Here is a 20,458-nt window from a genome sequence, read left to right as displayed (position 1 = left end):
AGAAACAACATTCACGAAAATGTTTTCATAACTGCACACAGTACTGTGTCTCGATGCACACCCAACTACTTGTAAGGAATGAGGAGTTGCTCCATAGGATAGGCGACGTAAGGAAAGTCTGACTAGATGAAGGAATAGGATGAAAGAACATGTGTAAAGATGTTAGAGAGTAGCTTCCACGGCGTTAGACGAAACCATAGAGGCAACAAAACTATAGGCGGAGGAATATAGCCAACAAATAATTGAGGATGTATGCTGTAAATGCTACTCTGAGATGGATAGGTTGGCACTGAAAAACAAATCGTAGCTGTCAGAGGAACCAGTCAGAAGTCAAGTAAACTTTTTAAGGTCAGCTGGACATTGACCGAAAAAAGCATAGGAACAGCGATGACAACCGTAAACAGCGGCGTAAATGGCCTAGCGGATATGACATTCCTCAGAAAAGCTTGCATATTCTTGACTTTTCTATTTCGTCTAATTACTGACAATAAATTTTAAGCATGCTTTCCCCTTGTTGAACAAGCTACAAGCAATGAAAAGATTGTTTTTCAAAAAGTTGGTAACTAGTTTTGACGTGACACACAACCCCTTTGGCCTTCTATTCTTATTCTTCCCCGAGAGTTTTTGTACATATTGTTTATTACCCGTCTTTCCCTACAGCGTACGCCGTTTTTCACTATCCGACGCTTTTTCTAGGTCGACAGTTCCTGTGAACGAGCCTTGATTTCTTTAAAATCTTGCTTCCATTATCAGAGGCAATGTCGTAATTGTCTCTCTGGTGTATTTATCTTCCCTAAAGCCAAACTGTTCCTCAGCTAACAGATTTTCCATTGTTCAGTATATTATTCATGCCAACAACTGTAATGAATGAGATGTTGAAAGTTCTGTATAACTAGTAAAAATATGATTGGTGTACTGTTTCTGATAGTAAAATATGAGCTGTAATGATAAATGAACTATCGCAATGAAACTTTTACTGTCATAATGTGAAGATAAAGCAGCACAGTAATAATAATTAATGGTCGTAATATGAAGGGAAGTCTTTCATACTGCAAAAGTTAGCAATTTGACTGGAAGAAAATTTTGGACATTATAAACTGCCTGAATAATGAACTTTGATACAAAACCTACGATAATTAGTTTTGCAAAACTGATCGTAGATCCCAGAACTAAAAGTGATACACAACATAGAAAATCTAACTGACTCTGAATGACGTTAGTAGGCTCTGACTGAATAAAAAAACACATCAAGATATTTAGTCGTTACCTCTATTCTGCGCAAATCTGCATAACGCGTTGCAGTACTGCTCTGTCACGCGCGCCGCTATGCTAAAGCTGTATCTACACGTAGACACTCGTGAGTCAATGAGTTCTCTGTTAGTTGCAAATCGAAGTATTTGGCTCCTTTTCCACTTTTGAAGAAACCACGATCAGTTAAAAATGATAAGAGAAAGGTAGGTGAAAAATGGGTATAAATGACAACACTAAGTTTTTTTTGTATTATGGGAAAAAGTGCTCAAGGCTGATTTTAAACTTAATGTACGTCTTAACATCCAAACAATACACATTCCTATCTTTCAATTCTAGCACTCTCAATACAATAACCAAGTTAGCCCGATGGCGCGGCAATAATGAAAAAAAAAGAAGCATCAATATAATATTTACCTCTGACATTCCACGTATGGTATACTCTTAGTTCCGGTAAACTTCCTCTTTCACAAATCATTTTCCGTTACAATCTCGATATAATCATGTTCATTAAACACATTGATAAATTGAGAGTTTACATTTGAAACATAAGTTTACAACTGCTTCCTCACTCGAGCACAGCATAACATTATCTGCCCACTGCGCCTCCTCGCACACCAAAGATAATAATCTAACTTCTGCGATACAGCTTTACAACATCGCTGCTCGCTCACAATCGATTCAGATACCAAAATTATATATGACACCAATCAATGTTACAGCAAATTGCCATAATAATAGACGAAAATAGCCAATTTTCTGTTTACATCCGTCATTAACGGTAATGTATTTCGGTTAGTGCTGAAACCCGTACTGTTGCGACATCTTCCTCTGGACAGGCCTCCAACAGTCCACGCAGGTAAACGCTGACGTCGAATTTTGATTTCATCCGCGTGCGCGCGCGCGTGTGTGTGTGTATGTGTGTGTGTGTGTGTGTGTGTGCGCGCTCTAGCTTACCGATATTAAAATGTCATGCCGCTGATTGCGCTCTGAATTATTACCGGGGCCTGCATTTCGGCCGTTCTTATTATGGCGGGCATCATATCTCCGCGCGTTATTCATCCCACGTTTCGTGGATTTTTCGGTTTTGATGCAGCGTTGCTGCACGGCGCTCCGGTTGCAATCTCGACAGTTACAGCATTATTGGTTAGCGCAGTGCCGGAGGACGTCACGTAAATACGATCGCTGCCCGTTATTGGTGTGTGATTAGCCGTCGCTGTCTCATATAAAAACCCGGACTTCGTATGTTGCGTTTACTGACAAACATGTCTGGACGTGCAGATCAGCAGGTGAGAGTGGTGTTTATGATTTGCTCTGTTTGATTAGCCAGGCATATATATTTTCGGTAAACCAATTTCAAGCACATTCCAGTCAAATAAGTATTATTATTGCTAGAGAGTGAGGGATGGTAATGTTTGAATACGTTTTGAGATGTGTACACGTTGACGACATTCATCCCGGCATGAGAGATCAGTATATAGGGTGGTCCATTAATAGTGACCCGGCCAAATACCTCACGAAATAAGCGTCGAACGAAAATACTACAAAGAATGAAACTCGTCTAGCTTGAAGGGGGAAATCAGATGGCGCTATGGTTGGCCAGCTAGATGGCGCTGCCAGAGGTCAAACGGATATCAATTGAGTTTTTTTTTTTTAAAATAGGAACCCCATTTTTTTTATTGCATATTCGTATAGTACGTAGAAAAATATGAATGTTTTAGTTGGACCACGTTTTTCGCTTTGTGATAGATGGCCCTGTAATAGTCACAAACATATGACTTACAATTTTAGACGAACAGTTGGTAACAGGTAGGTTTTTTAAATTAAAAATACAGAACGTAGGTACGTTTGAACATTTTATTTCGGTTGTTCCAATGTGATACATGTACCTTCGTGAACTTATCATTTCTGAGAACGCATGCTGTTACAGCGTGATTACCTGTAAATACCACACTAATGCAATGAATGCACAAAATGATGTCCGCCAACCTCAATGCATTTGGCAATACGTGTAACGACATTCCTCTCAACAGTGAGTAGCACGCCTACCGTAATGTTCGCACTTGCATCGACAATGCGCTGACGCATGTTGTCAGGCGTTGTCGGTGGATCACGTTAGCAAATATACTTCCACTTTTCCCACAGAAAGAAATACGGGGACGTCACATCCAGTGAACGTGCGGGGCATGGTATGATGCTTCGACGACCAATCCACATGTCATGAAGTATGCTATTCAAAACCGCTTGAACCACACACGAGTTATGTGCCGGACATCGATCATGTTGGAAGTACATCGCCATTCTGTCTTGCAGTGAAACATCTTGTAGTAACATTGGTAGAAAATTACGTAGGAAATCAGCATACATTGCACCATTTAGATTGCCATCGATAAAATGGGAGCCAATTATCCTTCCTCCCATAATGCCACACCATAGATTAACCTGCCAAGGTCGCTGATGTTCCACTTGCCGCAGCCATCGCGGATTTTCCGTTGCCCAATAGTGCATACTATGCCGGTTTACGTTACCGCTGTTGGTGAATGACGCTTGGTCGCTAAATAGAACGCGTGCAAAAAGTCTGTCATCGTCCCGTAATTTCTCTTGTGCCCAGTGGCAGAACTGTACACGACTTTCAAAGTCGTCGCCATGCAATTCCTGGTGCATAGAAATATGGTACGAGTGCAATCGACGTTGATGTAGCATTCTCAACACCGACGTTTTTGAGATTCCCGATTCTCGCGCAATTTGTGTGCTACTGATGTGCGGATTAGCCGCGACAGCAGCTAAAACACCTACTTGGGCATCGTCATTTGTTGCAGGTTGTGGTTGACGTTTCACACGTGGCTGAACACTTCCTGTTTCCTTAAATAACGTAACTATCCGGCGAACGGTCCGGACGTTTGGATGATGCCGTCCAGGATACCGAGCAGCATACATAGCAGACGCCCGTTGGGCATTTTGATCACAATTGCCATACATCACCACGATATCGACCTTTTCCGCAATTGGTAAACGGTCCATTTTAACACGGGTAATATATCACGAAGCAAATACCGTCCGCACTGGCGGAATGTTACGTGATACCACGTACTTAGACGTTTGTGATTATTACAGCGCCATCTATCACAAAGCGAAAAAGTGATCCAGCTAAAACATTCATACTTGTTTACGTACTACACGAGTATGTAATAAAAATGGGGTTCCTATTTTAAAAAACGCAGGTGATATCCGTTTGACCTATGGCAGCGCCATCTAGCGGGCCAACCATAGCACCATCTGGTTTCCCCCTTCAAGGTAGACAAGTTTCCTTCCTGCGTTCTGTTTCCTAAATAACTATATCAGGCGTGTGCCGAACTATGTATTATTATGATTTAGACAACGAAATGCCCTTAATAAATCACAGAAGATAGCAACTGGTAATATTTTGCCATTATTTGCAGTGAATGTATAAATAACTGATTTAGCAGAGTGGCCCTTTAAAAATTCAAACGGTGATTGGCTGTTTCCCATACTACACAAGTGGGTGACAACCATGAACTATATTACCTTTTCAAAAATTTTGGAAAAAGACTGCCGACCTGGCCTGGCTTTGGACTGATAGCGTGAAGTACCTATGGCCAGACGACTTGTCTGGCACATTTGTAATTTTGTTTTACGGGCCGTGGTGTAACGTTACGATTAAAACTCACAGAACAACGTTTGGAAACTGAATATCATAGCTTTCATATAACTTATACAATTTCAGCACTGCACGCCAGGAAAGTTCTCAGGAGGCACGAATGTTATACATTTCGTATTTAATTGGCGTCTGGAGAGACATTTCGTGGCAATGATAGGAGCTGCGACTACTGCACCGCCTGGTCCACTCGATTGCAGTGCCACTTCAGCACGAGCTACATTTTCTGTGTGACCTGTCGATGCTTTTCCCTGCACATCCCGTAAACATCAACTGAAAACAAAATACCTGTTCTGATCTGTTTAATAGTGAATACGTTCTGCATTGCAGATCGTTTGCACCAACCTTCTGGTAGCGGTATTTCGCAATGGCCTGGCGCTACACTCGGGTGGCCTTACGCCTGTCTCCGCTAGGTGGCAATGGCATTGTTTTCACAGCGACAGCGGAATTAAATTTTCAGCCAATTTGGACTTAAATATATAATCAGTCTATATTTTAGTAACAACTGTATCACAGTCCTTCAGACACAGGCAAAAAGACACGACGTGGTACTTAGGTCGGTGCACAAGTTCGCTTCGTTTTTGTTTTGCATATTGGTATTCCGTTTGCTATTGGTTAATTTATCGATTGCCATTTTTTATTTGTAGTTTACTGTTGCTATTTGAGTTTACATATTGTCATTTGGAGACAGTGAGTGAAGTGTGGACTCCAGGAAATGGAGTGCAAATTGGTGAAATAGAGGGGTGAGAGCAGCCGAGGTAGCCAGAAACATTAACGCCGTGTGTGGGGACAATGCCACTGGACAGAGCGCGATAATAAAACCGTTTCCTCGTTCTAAGGAGGATCGCTTTGACATTAATGACTCTTCACGTTCAAGGGTTTGCTGAAGATCGTTTAAAAGAATTAATTCTCAATGCTCCCCGTTAGTGTACTCAAAACCTGGTAAATGTGATGAACTGTGATGATTCGACCATAGTGCGACATTCGAATGCAGTGGGTAAGGTTCAAAAACCAGGTGTATATGTACCGCTTGCTCTACGCCAAAATCACAAAAATCAGCGGGTTGCCATATGTGCATCTCTGCTTGCTCGTCATCAATTCGCTCGTGAACAACACCGAGCGTTCCCATTCCGTATCGTTGCTGGTGACGAGGAATGGTGTCTTTATGCTAGCATAAGGAAAAGGAAGGAATGCCTGAGCACAAACAAAGCAGCAACTAACGTTGTGCGCCTGGGGGATAGGGCGACGGTACGGTGTACTACGAGTCGCTTCCCCGAGGTGTAACAATCACTGCCGACATTTATTGTCGGCAACTGAGATGTCTTGCAGAAGCAATACAAGAGCAGCTACCAGAAAGATTGCGTGAAGTTATGTTACTCCATGATAACGCCCTCCCGCATTCTACTAGACTGACAAAAAACACTGTACAGGAGTTGGGTTAGGAAGCCATTTTGCACCCACCTTATTCACCCGATCTTGCACCCTCAGATGTTTCACATTTTACGCTCTCTATCGAACTTCTTTTCTGGATGAAAATGCGCTCCGAACATAGCTCGACGACTTCTTCGCCTCAAAGCCACGTCATTTCTACAATCGCGGTTTCGAAAATTTACACATCGTTGGTAGACTGTTGTAAACTTATGGAAAACGCAGCGAACTTATGTGCCCGCCTAATAACATGTATAGCTTGTGGTCAAGTTTCGCTGCTTTCTGGTTTTCGGTGGCTGTTACTTCACTGTTTTTCCCATGAGGTACTGCCTCCTCTCTAGCTGACCAGCTTGTAGCACCTATCATTGCCACGAGAAATCACTCCAAACGCCAATGAAATATTTTAGTAGTTTCCGAGATTAACCAGAACATACAGACGGAAACCGCGGCGGAGGACTTCAGTATGTAACATTTATAAATAGAAGAAGACAGAAGACGCGGGCGGAGGTGAGAGGAGAAAAGAATCGCTTCGATTAGGTAACTGATAATTGAGCAACTAGTATGATTAAATCTTTGCTCTATTTGCACTGGCAGTGCGGAATTGCTAGTCTACTTACAGGAGGTGTTCGTGTTCCGTAATTGCTTTACTGTTTGTGACCAAGTCGTGCAAGGACCGGGTAACTCCTCCCTACCGCCACTACTGAATACAGTAATAAGATAAAGATTTCACTGAAAAACTGTTGCTTGAAGTTTATTACGGAATTTCGACAACAGTACAGCTTTGGTGTATCAGAACCATGTTCACTTGTTTTATATTAGCACCCAGCTGCGTACAAAGGGTGCTCCGAAATTGAATAAAACATTACGAGGAGCGCCGGCCTGTGTGGCCAAGCGGTTAAAGGCGCTACAGTCTGGAACCGCGGGACCGCTACGGTCGCAGGTTCGAATCCTGCCTCGGGCATGGATGTGTGTGATGTCCTTAGGTTAGTTAGGTTTAAGTAGTTCTAAGTTCTAGGGGACTGATGACCTTAGAAGTTGAGTCCCATAGTGCTCAGAGCCATTTCGAGGAGCGAACACACACGTCGAAAAGAAGAAAAACCAGAGGCAGCACATAGCATAACTGCAGGTGGACATCCTAGTGACCACGTTACGAAGGGTCTCAACCGAGAGGAAACGACTGAGTATGCCTCAAGAGAGAGTAGAGAGGTGAAGACGTCTCACTTCATGGAAGCAGCTTACGTGTCCGCAAACCGGCGGCGGAGACGAACCACGGACTGTCACGTAACTCGACTAGCCCCTGCGAAAAGTTGAGACAAAATGAGAGAGAACAACGGCATGATGGTCGTTTCATGGTTTCGCGGTTCGAATTTTACGGGCCCAGCAAGCACGCAGAAGTGCTGAAGTAGTGCTGGAGGGAAGAGACACCTTGAATGCTGCAGGGCTGTCCGTTAATCAGTAAGGGCATGAGGGGGTGGAGATCTCTTCTGAACAGCACGTTGGAAGGCATTCCAGATACGCTCAACAATGTGCATGTTTTAGGAGTTTGGCGGCCAGTCCCGCACCATCTGGCTCCAGCAGCAACACGTGTGGGAGTGACCTGAAAGAATCGCTACCGACTCTTCTCTAATACAAGCCAGTGACAGGCATCCTCTACAGTTGGCAAAACGTGGCTAAGTAGTGCCAAGTGTTCAAATGTGTGTGAATTCCTAAAGGACCAAACTGCTGAGGTCGTCGGTCCCTAGACTTACTCACTACTTGAAGTAATTTAAACTAACTTATGCTAAGGACAACACACACAGTCATGCCCGAGGGAGGACTCGAACCTCCGGCGGGAGTGGTCGCGCAGTCCGTGACATGACGCCTCTAAACGCGCGCCAAGTAATGCCGATGGCAGTGGAGGCGTATAGTGTTCGGGACCACTGGCGACAGAGCTGAAGGGACTGTGGTGTTCCCCTTCGCTTAACGGCCAAAATTGACGCCCTTTTTACTGTCCTGAGGTGTCCGAGGCAGCTTTCCAGCCCTTATTCGTAACATTAGTGTTTATACAACGCTATTAATGTCGCACAACAGCAAAGTTAGAGGAAATGGGGGAGAGTTCAGTGGGGCTGACAATTAATAGCTTTAAGTGGCTCATTAATTGCGGTTTTAAGCGAGGTCGGCAGCTGCTACTTCGCACCCGTTTTAGAAACGAAGTTCTACAAAGATACACAGCTTGTAACAAGTGTAAGTACAGATATTTTTATTGGTGTACTGAACAACATTACATCAGTACATGCGAATGTTGAAAATTAGGTAGACTGATAAGGTAAGGAATGAGGTGGTTCTGCGGAGAATTGGAAAGAAAAGGAATATGTGGAAAACATTGACAAGAAGGGACAGGATGATAGGACCCCTGTTAAGACATTAGGGATTGACTTGCATGGTACTAAAGGAAGCTGAAGAAGACAGAAACTGTAAAGGAAAGGAGAGATTGGAATACATTCAGCAAATAATTGATAACGTAGGTTGCTAGTGCAGCTCTCAGATGAAGAGGTTGGCGCAGAAGAGGAATTCGTGGCGCACCGCATCAAACCAGTCAGAAGACTGACAACTCAAAAAAAAAAAAAAAAAAAAGAAAAATTTCCTTTGGGCAGGAGGCCAGGTGTTGAAGTATGGATGCATGAACCCAAAACGGTTAATCTATACTGAGAGGCGTAGTCCACCTTGGAGGTGCAATTACGTATGTGGTAGTAAATTATGTTTCGTGTTTGTGGGAAGACTGTTTGCTGTAGAGGAAAAAGCAACCAACACACTGATGTTTCTACATATCAAGGTACCACATATAAATATCTACACTTTTTCCCATTGCATCCTGCATAAAGGGCGATTAAAATGTTTCCGTTTCATGGTGTTGCCGCGGCGTATATGCAAACCCAGCGAGACGCTGATGCGCGGATGTAAATGCTGTGAGGGGCAGGTGTGGCCTTCGAACGGAAATTTTATGGTCGCTCTTTATACATAGACACGAGGTTTCTTGCTCTGATCGGTCGGAATATTAACACCACAATGATAAACCGATAAAGCTTTGCGCAGATGTGTTGCACAATATGTCTAGTATGTCCGTCGATCGCATCACGTCGCACTTTTCAATTCTGAGCGCACAGTGAGCACGTAAAGATGCTTGCAAAGCAATGTGTGAAGTGCCTGTTGATGGGGGCGGGGAGGGAGGGGAGGGAGGGGGGGGGGGGTTTGCCTGATATCATGTACCCCACATAACGTAACTGTCATGCGTTTCCTTCTTCATGAAAATGTTCGGTCTCACACTGCAGGTGCAACAATGACGTTTCTGCAGCGTTTCCGATGGGAACAGTTCGACCGTCCACCATACAGCCCAAACTTGGTGCCGGCTGGAGTGGCCGAGCGGTTCTAGGCGCTACAGTCTGGAACCGCGTGATCGCTGCGGTCGCAAGTTCGAATCCAGCCTCGGGCATGGATTTGTGTGATGTCCTTAGGTTAGTTAGGTTTAAGTAGGTCTAAGTTCTAGGGGACTGATGACCTCAGAAGTTAAGTCCCATACTGCTCAGAGCCATTTGAACCATTTTTGAACCGAACTTGGCTCCCTCTGATTTCGAGCTCTTTGCTCACAGGGATTGCTGGCTATTTATTGTGTTACCAGTATGACTTTTATAGCATACTACCCCTGTGTTTCCTGTTTTAAATTTTCGTCGCTGCGCGGCGTTGAGACGTCATGTCACGAATTGCGCGACCCCTCCTGCCGGAGGTTCGAATGCTCCCACGGGCATATCGGTGTGTGTGTTGTTCTTAAAGTAAGTTAGTTTAAGTAGTGTGTAAGCCTAGGGAACGGTGCCTCAGCAGTTTGGTCCCTTAGGAATTCACAAACATTTGAACTTTTTTTTTTTAAATATTCGACTTGTTTACTTGATTTAGTATACTGCGGATGTAAAATTTGTTTTATACCGGAATACAGGGAGCGAAAGGCTATTTACTATTTGTACAGGAAGCAGATGGCAGCTATAAGAATCGACGGGCATGAAAGGGAAGCAGTGGTTGGGAAGGGACTGAGACAGGGTTGTAGCCTGTCCCCGGTGTTATTCAATCTGTATATTGAGCAAGCAGTACAGGAAACAAAAGAAAAGTTCTGAATAAGCATTAAAATCCATGGAGAAGAAATAAAAACTTCGAGGTTCGCCGATGACATTGTAATTCCGTCAGAGGCAGCAAAGGGCCTGGAAGAGCAGCTGAACGGAATTGACAGTGTCTTGAAAGGAGGGTATAAGGTGAACATCAACAAAAGCAAAACGAGGATAATGGAATGTAGTCGAATTAAGTCGGTGATGCTGAGGGAATTGGATTTGGAATTGAGACACTTAAAGTAGTAAAGGAGTTTTGCTATTTGGGGAGCAAAATAACTGATGATGGTCGAAGTAGAGAGGATATAAAATGTAGGCTGGCAATGGCAAGGAAAGCGTTTCTGAAGAAGAGAAATTTGTTACCATCGAGTATTGTTTTAAGTGTCAGGAAGTCGTTTCTGAAAGTATTTGTATGGAGTGTAGCCATGTATGGAAGTGAAACATGGACGATAAACACTTTGGACAAGAAGACAATAGAAGCTTTCGAAATGTGGTGCTACAGAAGAATGCTGAAGATTAGATGGGTAGATCACATAACTAATGAGGAGGTATTGAATAGAATTGGGGAGAAGAGGAGTTTGTGGCACAACTTGACTAGATGAAGGGATCGGTTGGTAGGACATGTTCTGAGGCATCAAGGGTCACCAATTTGGTACTGGAGGGCAGCGTGAAGGGTAAAAATCGTAGAGTTAGACCAAGAGATGAATACACTAAGCAGATTCAGAAGGATGTAGGTTGCAGTAGATACTGGGAGATGAAGAAGCTTGCACAGGATAGAGTAGCATGGAGAGCTGCATCAAACCAGTCTCAGGACTGAAGACCACAACAACAACAACACATATCCTTTGTTAAAGTTGTGTAACTTCGTACCAGGGTATGACTTAAGCTAATGTACTATTGTAATTATATTTAATTATTTTAACTGTATTTGACTGTCAAAACGTCCGCCACCGTTGCTGAGTGGACAGCGCGCGGGCCTGTCATGCCGGGGGGGGGGGGGGGGCGGGGGGGGGGGGTTCGATGCCCGGATGGATTGGAGATCTTCTCCGCTCAAGGCCTGGATGTTTGTGTCGTCTTCATCGTCATCATTTCATCCTGATCGACGCCCAAGTCGCCGAAGTGGCGTCACCTCAAAACACTTGCACCAGGCGATCAGATGTACCCGCCGGGAGGCCCTCACCGCACAACATTTCAGTTTCACTGTCAAAATCAACTGTAGCAGAACTTTTCCAGAATTGAGATAGCTGTATGAACACATTCAAAAGTCCAACAAATTAAAAATCTCCTGGCTATGACGACAGCATTTTGACACAGATAGCGAGCTGCAGACAAGCGTAGGAAACTGGCAGGAAGCAGACGCGGCTGCTTTCTATCACAAGGGTGTTGGAAAGTTGGTATCATGCTGCGACAAATGTCTAAGTCGGAGTGGCAACTGTGTAGAGAAGTAACTGGAACGAGCGATCGAAAAAGTGGAAATTCTCCGAGTGTTCCCAAGGTGTTCATCTGAGATTTTGGTCATATTTTTGCTCTTTGTTTGCTTCACTGTTGAAAATAACTGTTCACAAACGTACGTGCTTCCAAACTAAACGACATATATATCTCTCCGCTCAGGGACTGGGTGTTCGTGTCGTCTTCATCGGCATGGGCAGGTGTGATTTTCAAAAGCCGAAAAAAGATACATGATAAAATGTTTCTTTCAATTGGATGTCAGACTGCATCTCCATGCATTCCATCTGAGAAACTTCAGGCAACATGTCTATATTGTTTACGAAAGGTGTCGCATAAATACAAAAATTTTGTGTTTTCAAAAATAGTGAAATCGATTTTGAAATTCTTGCATCATTGGCTGTGTATCTCATCCCCTCTATAGGATTATGTTTGGCACGCGTGTTGAAATGAAAAAGTTTGCATTTACTTGTCATTGCCATAATTTCACTTTCATTTTAATGCGTCTGTTGTTTGAAACATTGTACTGATAGTACACGAGGTCCAAAAGTAAAGCAACGAACCGCTATTTCCCCGTCTTGTGTCTAATTCACTGTATAATCATACAAACTGTGAAAAGATGTCCGTACAATCGTCTTCTGCAGGGAACATGGCATTCCGCTCAACGGACAACCATGTCAGCGATGACGTCAGGGCACCTATCAAACAGGATAGTGTTTGCTGGGTAGTCCCACATCCACAGTCGCTGTGTATAGAGCAACCGACAATGCAGAATGGCACAAAGAAGACGCCTACCAGACTCTCTGTGGCGGAGGGACGTAAGAAGAATGGAAGCAGGACAGTCGCAAACTGGTGAGGCCATATGGCTTAAGAGAATAGTTCCGTTGTTTCTCGGGTGTGTAACAATTTTTAGAGACCGAAACAGTACCCCAAACACCGGGGCAGGACTGACCACGAGTGATACCATAAAGACCGTTATTTGGATGTAAGGACACGATGGTTCCGCCTTAGCACTGCATGGCAACTGGCATCTGACTTCGCAGCGTCCGCTGGACATGTTGTATCGACACAAACGTTACCCAGAAGGTTTCGGCAGAGTGGCGTTGATTGTTGGAGACCTGCTGTGTATGTACCTCAGATGCGTCTTCACAGAAGGGGACGCCTGGAGTGGAGTCGTCACCATGCCGCCTGGGCGAACAAACAGTGACCCAATGCTCTTCTCACAGACGATTGCCGATTTGGTCTGGAGAGTGCTTGTCGACGCAATTGGGTCTGGAGGCAACGTGGAACACGATTTCGGTTCAAATGGTTCAAATGGCTCTGAGCACTATGGGACTCAACTGCTGAGGTCATTAGTCCCCTAGAACGTAGAACTAGTTAAACCTAACTATCCTAAGGACATCACAAACATCCATGCCCGAGGCAGGATTCGAACCTGCGACCGTAGCGGTCTTGCGGTTCCAGACTGCAGCGCCTTTAACCGCACGGCCACTTCGGCCGGCCACGATTTCGGGACTCAAACATTATGGAAAGAGAACGATATCGGGGTGGATCCCTAATGTTGTGAGCATTTATTAAGTTCACCACATGAATACCTCTTCATGAAATTGTATGAGTGAATCGGAAGGTTTAGGTGCTGTCAGGTATTGTGACGAGATCTTGGGACCACATGTGCAATTGTTGCGACTTGGTGCGGGCCCAAATTTCGTATTGATAGACGATAATGCTCGACCTCATAGAGCAAGAGCTGTTGATGTTTTCTTGGAAACAGGAGATACTGCGTGGCCTGGTCGCTATCCCGATTTGAATCCCATAGAACACGTCTGGAGTGCACTAGGAAGACGGGATGCATCACTTCACCACCCACCAGCCACTCTCCAAGACTTGCGCGTAGCTCTGCAGGAAGAATGGGCGTTATTGGCTCAACATGAGACTAATGATACTATTCGCAGCATGCCCCGTCGTCGAAAGGCCTGTATTGCTGCCAGAGGTGGTAACAACCCGTACTGAGCACATTAACCAGTAATCGGGATGTGTGTGCAAGTCCGTTAAGGTGGCAAAAAAAAGTCATTTCTGTCTGCCGTTATGCATATGGTAGTTTTTTACGTTGTGTATTCTTTACATTGTTTCTACTTTACTATCACCTTTTTATACTGTTTTGTGACAAAATAAACACAACCTTGCAAAATTTCCTTTTGTTACTTTAATTTTGGACATCAGTGTAGGTTCCTACTTTGAAAATGATTGTTTTAAGTCACCTAAATGAGTATTCAAATCTACCTTAAAATGATAAATCTTCCACTCTGTAGGTATCGTCAAGTTGTGGCACAGATGTTGCCTTTGGTACGATGAACGATGATTTGATTTCATTAATTACGCTATAAAACCTTTTTAACATTTGGTCTCGACTGAGCAACCTTAATCTGTAAAATGTACGATATCACCATACTCATCATCTAAACTTCTGAGGAATTCTTGGAACTAACGGTGGTTCAATCCCATAGGAAGCTAATCCGTGGGCTGCCGAATGAAGAAACTGAACAAAAGCTCATCTCTTTGTACCAATCACCTGCTACAGTAGAAATTGCACACTAAATGAAGCCCATTATAGCGAAATTCATGTTCAGATGTGGTTCGTACTTGTAGCAGTAGATATGATATCAAATTAAACCTGTCATAACAGAGTTACGGTACTGTTAGATAGCAAACTTTGACGGTAATTGCGATCCACATGAAGATTTCTAACTTCTATCTACTTGGAATGATCAGTACTACTGTCAAAAAGATTATGAAGGTGGAAGCGGGAAAATACAGGGAGCGAAAGGCTATTTACGATTTGTACAGAAACCAGATGGCAGTTATAAGAGTCGAGGGGCATGAAAGGGAAGCAGTAGTTATGAAGGAAGTGAGACAGGGTTGTAACCTACCCCCGATGTTGTTCAATCTGTGTAGGGAGCAAGCAGTAAAGGAAACAAAAGAAAAATTTGGAGTAGGTATTAAAATACACGGAGAAGAAATAAAAAGTTTGAGGTTTGCAGGCGACATTGTAATTCTGTCAGAGACAGCAAAAGACTTGGAAAAGAAGTTGAACGGAATGGACTGTGTCTTGAGAGGAGGATATCAGATGAACATCAACAAAAACAAAACAAGAGTAATGGAATGTAAAATGGCTCTGAGCTCTATGGGACTCAACATCTTAGGTCATAAGTCCCCTAGAACTTAGAACTACTTAAACCTAACTAACCTAAGGACATCACACACACCCATGCCCGAGGCAGGATTCGAACCTGCGACCGCAGCGCCAGAACCGCTAGACCACCGCGGCCGGCAATGAAATGTAGTCGAATTAAAACAAGTGATGCTGAGGGAATTAGATTAGGAATTGAGGCCCTTAAAGTAGTAAATGAGTTTTCTTATTTGGGGAGCAAAATAACTGATGATGGTCGAAGTAGAGAGGACATAAGATGTAGACTGGCTATGGCAAGGAAAGTGTTGCTGAACAAGATAAATTTGTTATCATCAAGTACAGAAGTGAAACATGGACGATAAATAGTTTAGACAAGAAAAGAATAGAAGCTTTAGAAATATGGTGCTACAGAACAAAGTGTAAGATTAGATGACGAGATCACGTAACTGGTGAAGAGCTACTGAATAGAATCGGGGAGAACAGGAATTTGTGGCACAACTCGACTAGAAGGGATCGATTCGTAGGACACATTCTGAGGCACCAAGGTATTACCAGTTTAGTATTGGAGGGAAGCGCGAAGGATAAAAATTGTAGATGGAGACTGAGAGATGAATACGCTAAGCAGATTCAGAAGGATGTAGGTTGCAGTAGTTACTCGGAGATGAAGAGGCTTTCAGAGGTTAGAGTAAGATGGAGAGCTGCATCAGATAAGTCTTGGGACTGAAGACCATAACGATGACATAATTATTGTTCAGAAATGACACAGAATTTCCATAAATTTATATTATTATATGTCTCTAAATCTCTAGTGTCGCAGTTACAACTGAAGTAGCCGTAAGATAACATAGCAGGTTTTAAGAACGAAACTGAGGGTTCAGTTATAGCACGGGCGGCACTGTTAAGAACGGGATGGACCAATGAGAGAATAGCATCGTGTGGCGGGAGTTTCAAATTGAATATATTCAGTTTATCATAAGTTGACACAACCAAAATTGTACTGTTTTTTGTTTATAAATGAATATCGGGGTTTTAACGGTTGATAATATTTATTACGCTAAACTTAAGTTACAAATGATATGTCAAATGAAAGAGCAACTCACAGAGTTTTACCAAGAACCTTATAAATGTTCACTGGCATAGCGGAGTACGCGATTGGTTTAACTTCACTGTACCCAAACGCTCAATAGGGCGCAAGGGGCCGAGTGACAGGGCTTGCTTTGCATGGAGTCCACGTTCACCCGACATTACATACATAAATGACCTTGTGGATAACATCTGAAGTTCACTGAGGCTTTTTGCGTATGATGCTGTGGTATATCGAGAGGTTGTAACAGTTGAAAATTGTACTGAACTGCAGGAGGATCTGCAGCGAATTGACGCAAGGTGCAGGGAATGGCTATTGAATCTCAATGTAGACAAGTGTGATGTGCTGCGAATACCAAGAAAGAAAGATCCCTTACGATTTAGGTACAATATAGCAGGTCAGGAACGAGAAGCAGTTAATTCCATAAATTATCTGGGAGTACGCATTAGGAGTGATTTAAAATCGAATGATCATATAAAGTTGATCGTTGGTAAAGCAGATGCCAGACTGAGGTTCATTGGAAGAATTCTAAGGAAATGCAATCCGAAAACAAAGGAAGTATACAGTACACTTGTTCGCCCACTGCTTGAATACTGCTCACCAGTGTGGAATCCGTACCAGATAGGGTTCATAGAAGAGATAGAGAAGATCCAACGGGGAGCAGCGCGCTTCGTTACAGGATCATTTAGTAATCGCGAAAGATGACAGATAAACTCCTGTGGAAGACTCTGCAGGAGAGACGCTCAGTAGATCGGTGCGGGCTTTTGTTGAAGTTTCGAGAACATACCTTCACCGAGGAGGCAAGCAGTATATTGCTCCCTCCTACGTATATCTCCCGAAGAGACCGTGAGGATAAAATCAGAGAGATTAGAGCCCATACAGAGGCATACCGACAATCTTTCTTTCCACGAACGACTGGAACAGAAGGGAGAGCCGATAGAGGTACTCAAAGTACCCTCCGCCACACATCGTGAGGTGGCTTGCGGAGTATAGATGTAGATGTAGACCTAACACTATGCGATTTTTTCCTTTGTGGCTTCATCAGGGATCGTGTGTACGTGCCTCCGCTACCAGCAGACCTCCCTGAATTCAGAAACCGGATTGAAGCAGCTGTTGCTACAATCACTGGAGACACGCTTATCAACGTTTGGGAAGAACTCGGCTATAGACTTGATGTGTGCCGTTTGACAAATGGTGCTCACATTAAATATGGTAAAACTGTTTGAGTTGCTCTTTCATTTGACATATCATTTATGACTGTAAGTTTAATATAATAAATATTATAGGGCATTAAAAACCCCGATATTCATTTATAAACACCCTGTATATATTTTATCGTGATAGATGCTCACTTGTTGGGCCGTATTGATAGTTGCTTTGGTTGGGCACCTCTATTGTAACACAGGGTGGTAATTATTCATATGTATGGAGTGATACGTGTACGGTACCCTGGGTGTTGTGCTCGCAGGCATGGTGGTGAACGGGTTCGTGAACGTGGTGATCACGACGATCGAGCGGCGCTTCGGGCTGCGGTCGTCGCAGTCGGGTCTGGTGGCGGGCGGCTACGACATCGCGTCGTTCGCGTGCCTCGTGCCCGTCACCTACCTGGGGGGCCGCGCCGGCGCCTCCAAGCCGCGCTGGCTCGGCGCCGGGGTGGCGCTCATGGGCCTCGGCTCGCTGCTCTTCGCCGCGCCCCACTTCGCCGTCGGCCCCTACCGAGGCGCCGCCCACCTCGCAGACACCTGCGCGCCCCACAACGCCACCGACGCTCTGGTGAGTACAAGGGAAAGGGCAGCCGAACACATGTGTTCATCAAGTAAAGCGAATATTTTCCGAAAAAAAGTAGCCTGGATCTATAAACTGAAATTTGTACCATCGCCGGGATTCGAACCCGAGTTTCCTGATTCTTACAAGGGAACCTCCCCATCGCACCCCCCTCAGATTTAGTTATAAATTGGCACAGTGGATAGGTTCAAATGGCTCTGAGCACTATGCGACTTAACTTCTGAGATCATCAGTCGCCTAGAACTTAGAACTAATTAAACCTAACTAGCGGTCGCTCGGTTCCAGACTGTAGCGCCTAGAACCGCACGGCCACTCTGGCCGGCACAGTGGATAGGCCTTGAAAAACTGAACACAGTTCAATCTAGAAAACAGGAAGAAGTTGTGTGGAACTGTGAAAAAAATAAGCAAAATATACATACTAAGTAGTCCATGCGCAAGATAGGAAACATCGTTGATAGTGTGAGCTCAAGAGCGCTGTGGTCCCGTGGTTAGAGTGAGCAGCTGCGGAACGAGAGGTCCTTGGTTCAATTCTTCCTTCGATTAAAAAATTATTTTCATTATTTTCGCAAAGTTATGATCTGTCCGTTCGTTCATTGACGTCTCTGTTCACTGTAATAAGTTTAGTGTCTGTGTTTTGCGACCGCACCGCAAAACCGTGCGATTAGTAGACGAAAGGACGTGCCTCTGCAATGGGAACCGAAAACATTTGATCGCAAGGTCTTAGGTCAACCGGTTTCTCCACAGGAAAACACGTCTGATATATTCTATGGTCCAAATGGCTCTGAGCACTATGGGACTTAACTACTGAGGTCATCAGTCCCCTAGAACTTAGAACTACTTAAACCTAACTAAGCTAAGGACATCACACACATCCATGCCCGAGGCAGGATTCGAACCAGCGACCGTAGCGGTCACGCGGTTCCAAACTGAAGCGCTTAGAACCGCACGGCCACACTGGCCGGCGATATATTCTATACGACACTGGTGACGGCATGTGCGTCACATGACAGGAATATGTTGTCGACCTACCTAAGTTGTACTCTTGGCGAATGGGTAAAAAGATTCTTCTACCTTGCCCGATTTAGGGTTTCTTGTGGATGTGATAATCACTCGAAAAAAAGTGATGAAAACATAAGAGTTTGTCACATAAACTGCAACAAATGAATGCAACAGTTTCACAGTCGCACGTTTCCCTGTGCTCTGTCAAGACATATGTTTTTAACGTTTTCAATTTTTTCCGTGTGTAGACCGTCAAATCCTGCATATGTCCAAGCAAATCTGAAAATGCCCTGGAATTTTGGAGAGCGAAGTTGATTATATAAAAAATTAAACTTTTCACTGAAGGGAAGACTTGAACCTATTACCTCTCGTTCCACAGCTGCTCACGCTAACCATGGGACCACAGCACCCCTAAGTTCATCCTATCCTAGATGTTACCTCTCTTGCGCATGGACTACAGAGTTTGTATATATTGCTTACTTTTTTTTTCGTAGTTCCACACAACTTCTTCCTGTTATCTCGATTGATCTGTGTTCAGTTTTTCAAGGCTTATCCACGGTGCCAACTTATAACTAAATCTGAAGGGGGTGCGATGGGGAGGTTCCCTTGTTAGGCAGATTCGCTATCCGCTGCGGCACACTGGCACTACGGCGACTGCGCCTGCACAGAATACCCCAATACGTCTCCCTAGCCGATACAATTTAGAATTCACGCCTCAGCCCATTCTGCCCATTGCTACTCCTCTTCTACACTACACTGAAGCGCCAAAGAAACTGGTATAGGCATGCGCAACAAATACTAAGATATGTAAGAATACGGCGCTGCGGTCGGCGACGCCTATACAGGGTGGTCCATTGATAGTGACCGGGCAAAATATCTCACGAAATAAGCATCAAACGAAAAAACTACGAAGTACGAAACTCCTCTAGCTTGAAGGGGGGAACCAGATGGCGCTATGGTTGGCCCGCTAGATGGCGCTGCCATAGGTCAAACGGATGTCAACTGCGTTTTTTAAATAGGAACCCCCATTTTTGTTACATATTCGTGTAGTACGTAAAGAAATATGAATGTTTTAGTTGGACCACTTTTTTCGCTTTGTGATATATGGCGCTGTAATAGCCGCAAATATATGGCTCACAATTTTAGACGAACAGTTGGTAACAGGTAGGTTAGCTTTTATCGCCGCGAACTATGCGATAGTGATTTTAGTACTGCAACAGAGAGATGACCGCCGTTCTCTCGAATACATCACACATCACGAGGTGGTGATTAGGACATGAGTTTAAATTTAAGACCATAAAGCGCGTCGTCTGCCGCACTTCATTCATTGGTCACTTAAAATCAGCTGTGGACAGAATACCTTCAATTTCCGTCCGTCATACCTCGCGGCGGCAACTCAGTCGTTAGTCATTAACAGCATTTGCGAAGTGATCCACCATGTTTATGTGTTGCCACTAACCAACCGGTAGCCGGGA

The 20,458-nt window shown here is 44.1% G+C and overlaps 1 protein-coding gene across 1 annotated transcript in view; it reads left to right on the top strand.

The window, feature by feature from the left end:
* LOC124776418 (solute carrier organic anion transporter family member 4A1) overlaps positions 1-20,458 on the top strand; it is a 552,725-nt gene that overhangs the window by 219,179 nt on the left and 313,088 nt on the right. Inside the window, exon 2 of the mRNA XM_047251412.1 lies at positions 17,668-17,972. Within this exon, the coding sequence (XP_047107368.1) occupies positions 17,668-17,972 (305 nt within the window). The remainder of the gene's footprint in view (positions 1-17,667; positions 17,973-20,458) is intronic.

This window comes from Schistocerca piceifrons, chromosome 2 (assembly GCF_021461385.2).
Source record: "Schistocerca piceifrons isolate TAMUIC-IGC-003096 chromosome 2, iqSchPice1.1, whole genome shotgun sequence".
NCBI lineage: Eukaryota > Metazoa > Arthropoda > Insecta > Orthoptera > Acrididae > Schistocerca > Schistocerca piceifrons.
Note: the sequence above shows the minus strand (reverse complement) of the source record. Positions and strands in the feature narration are given on the sequence as shown.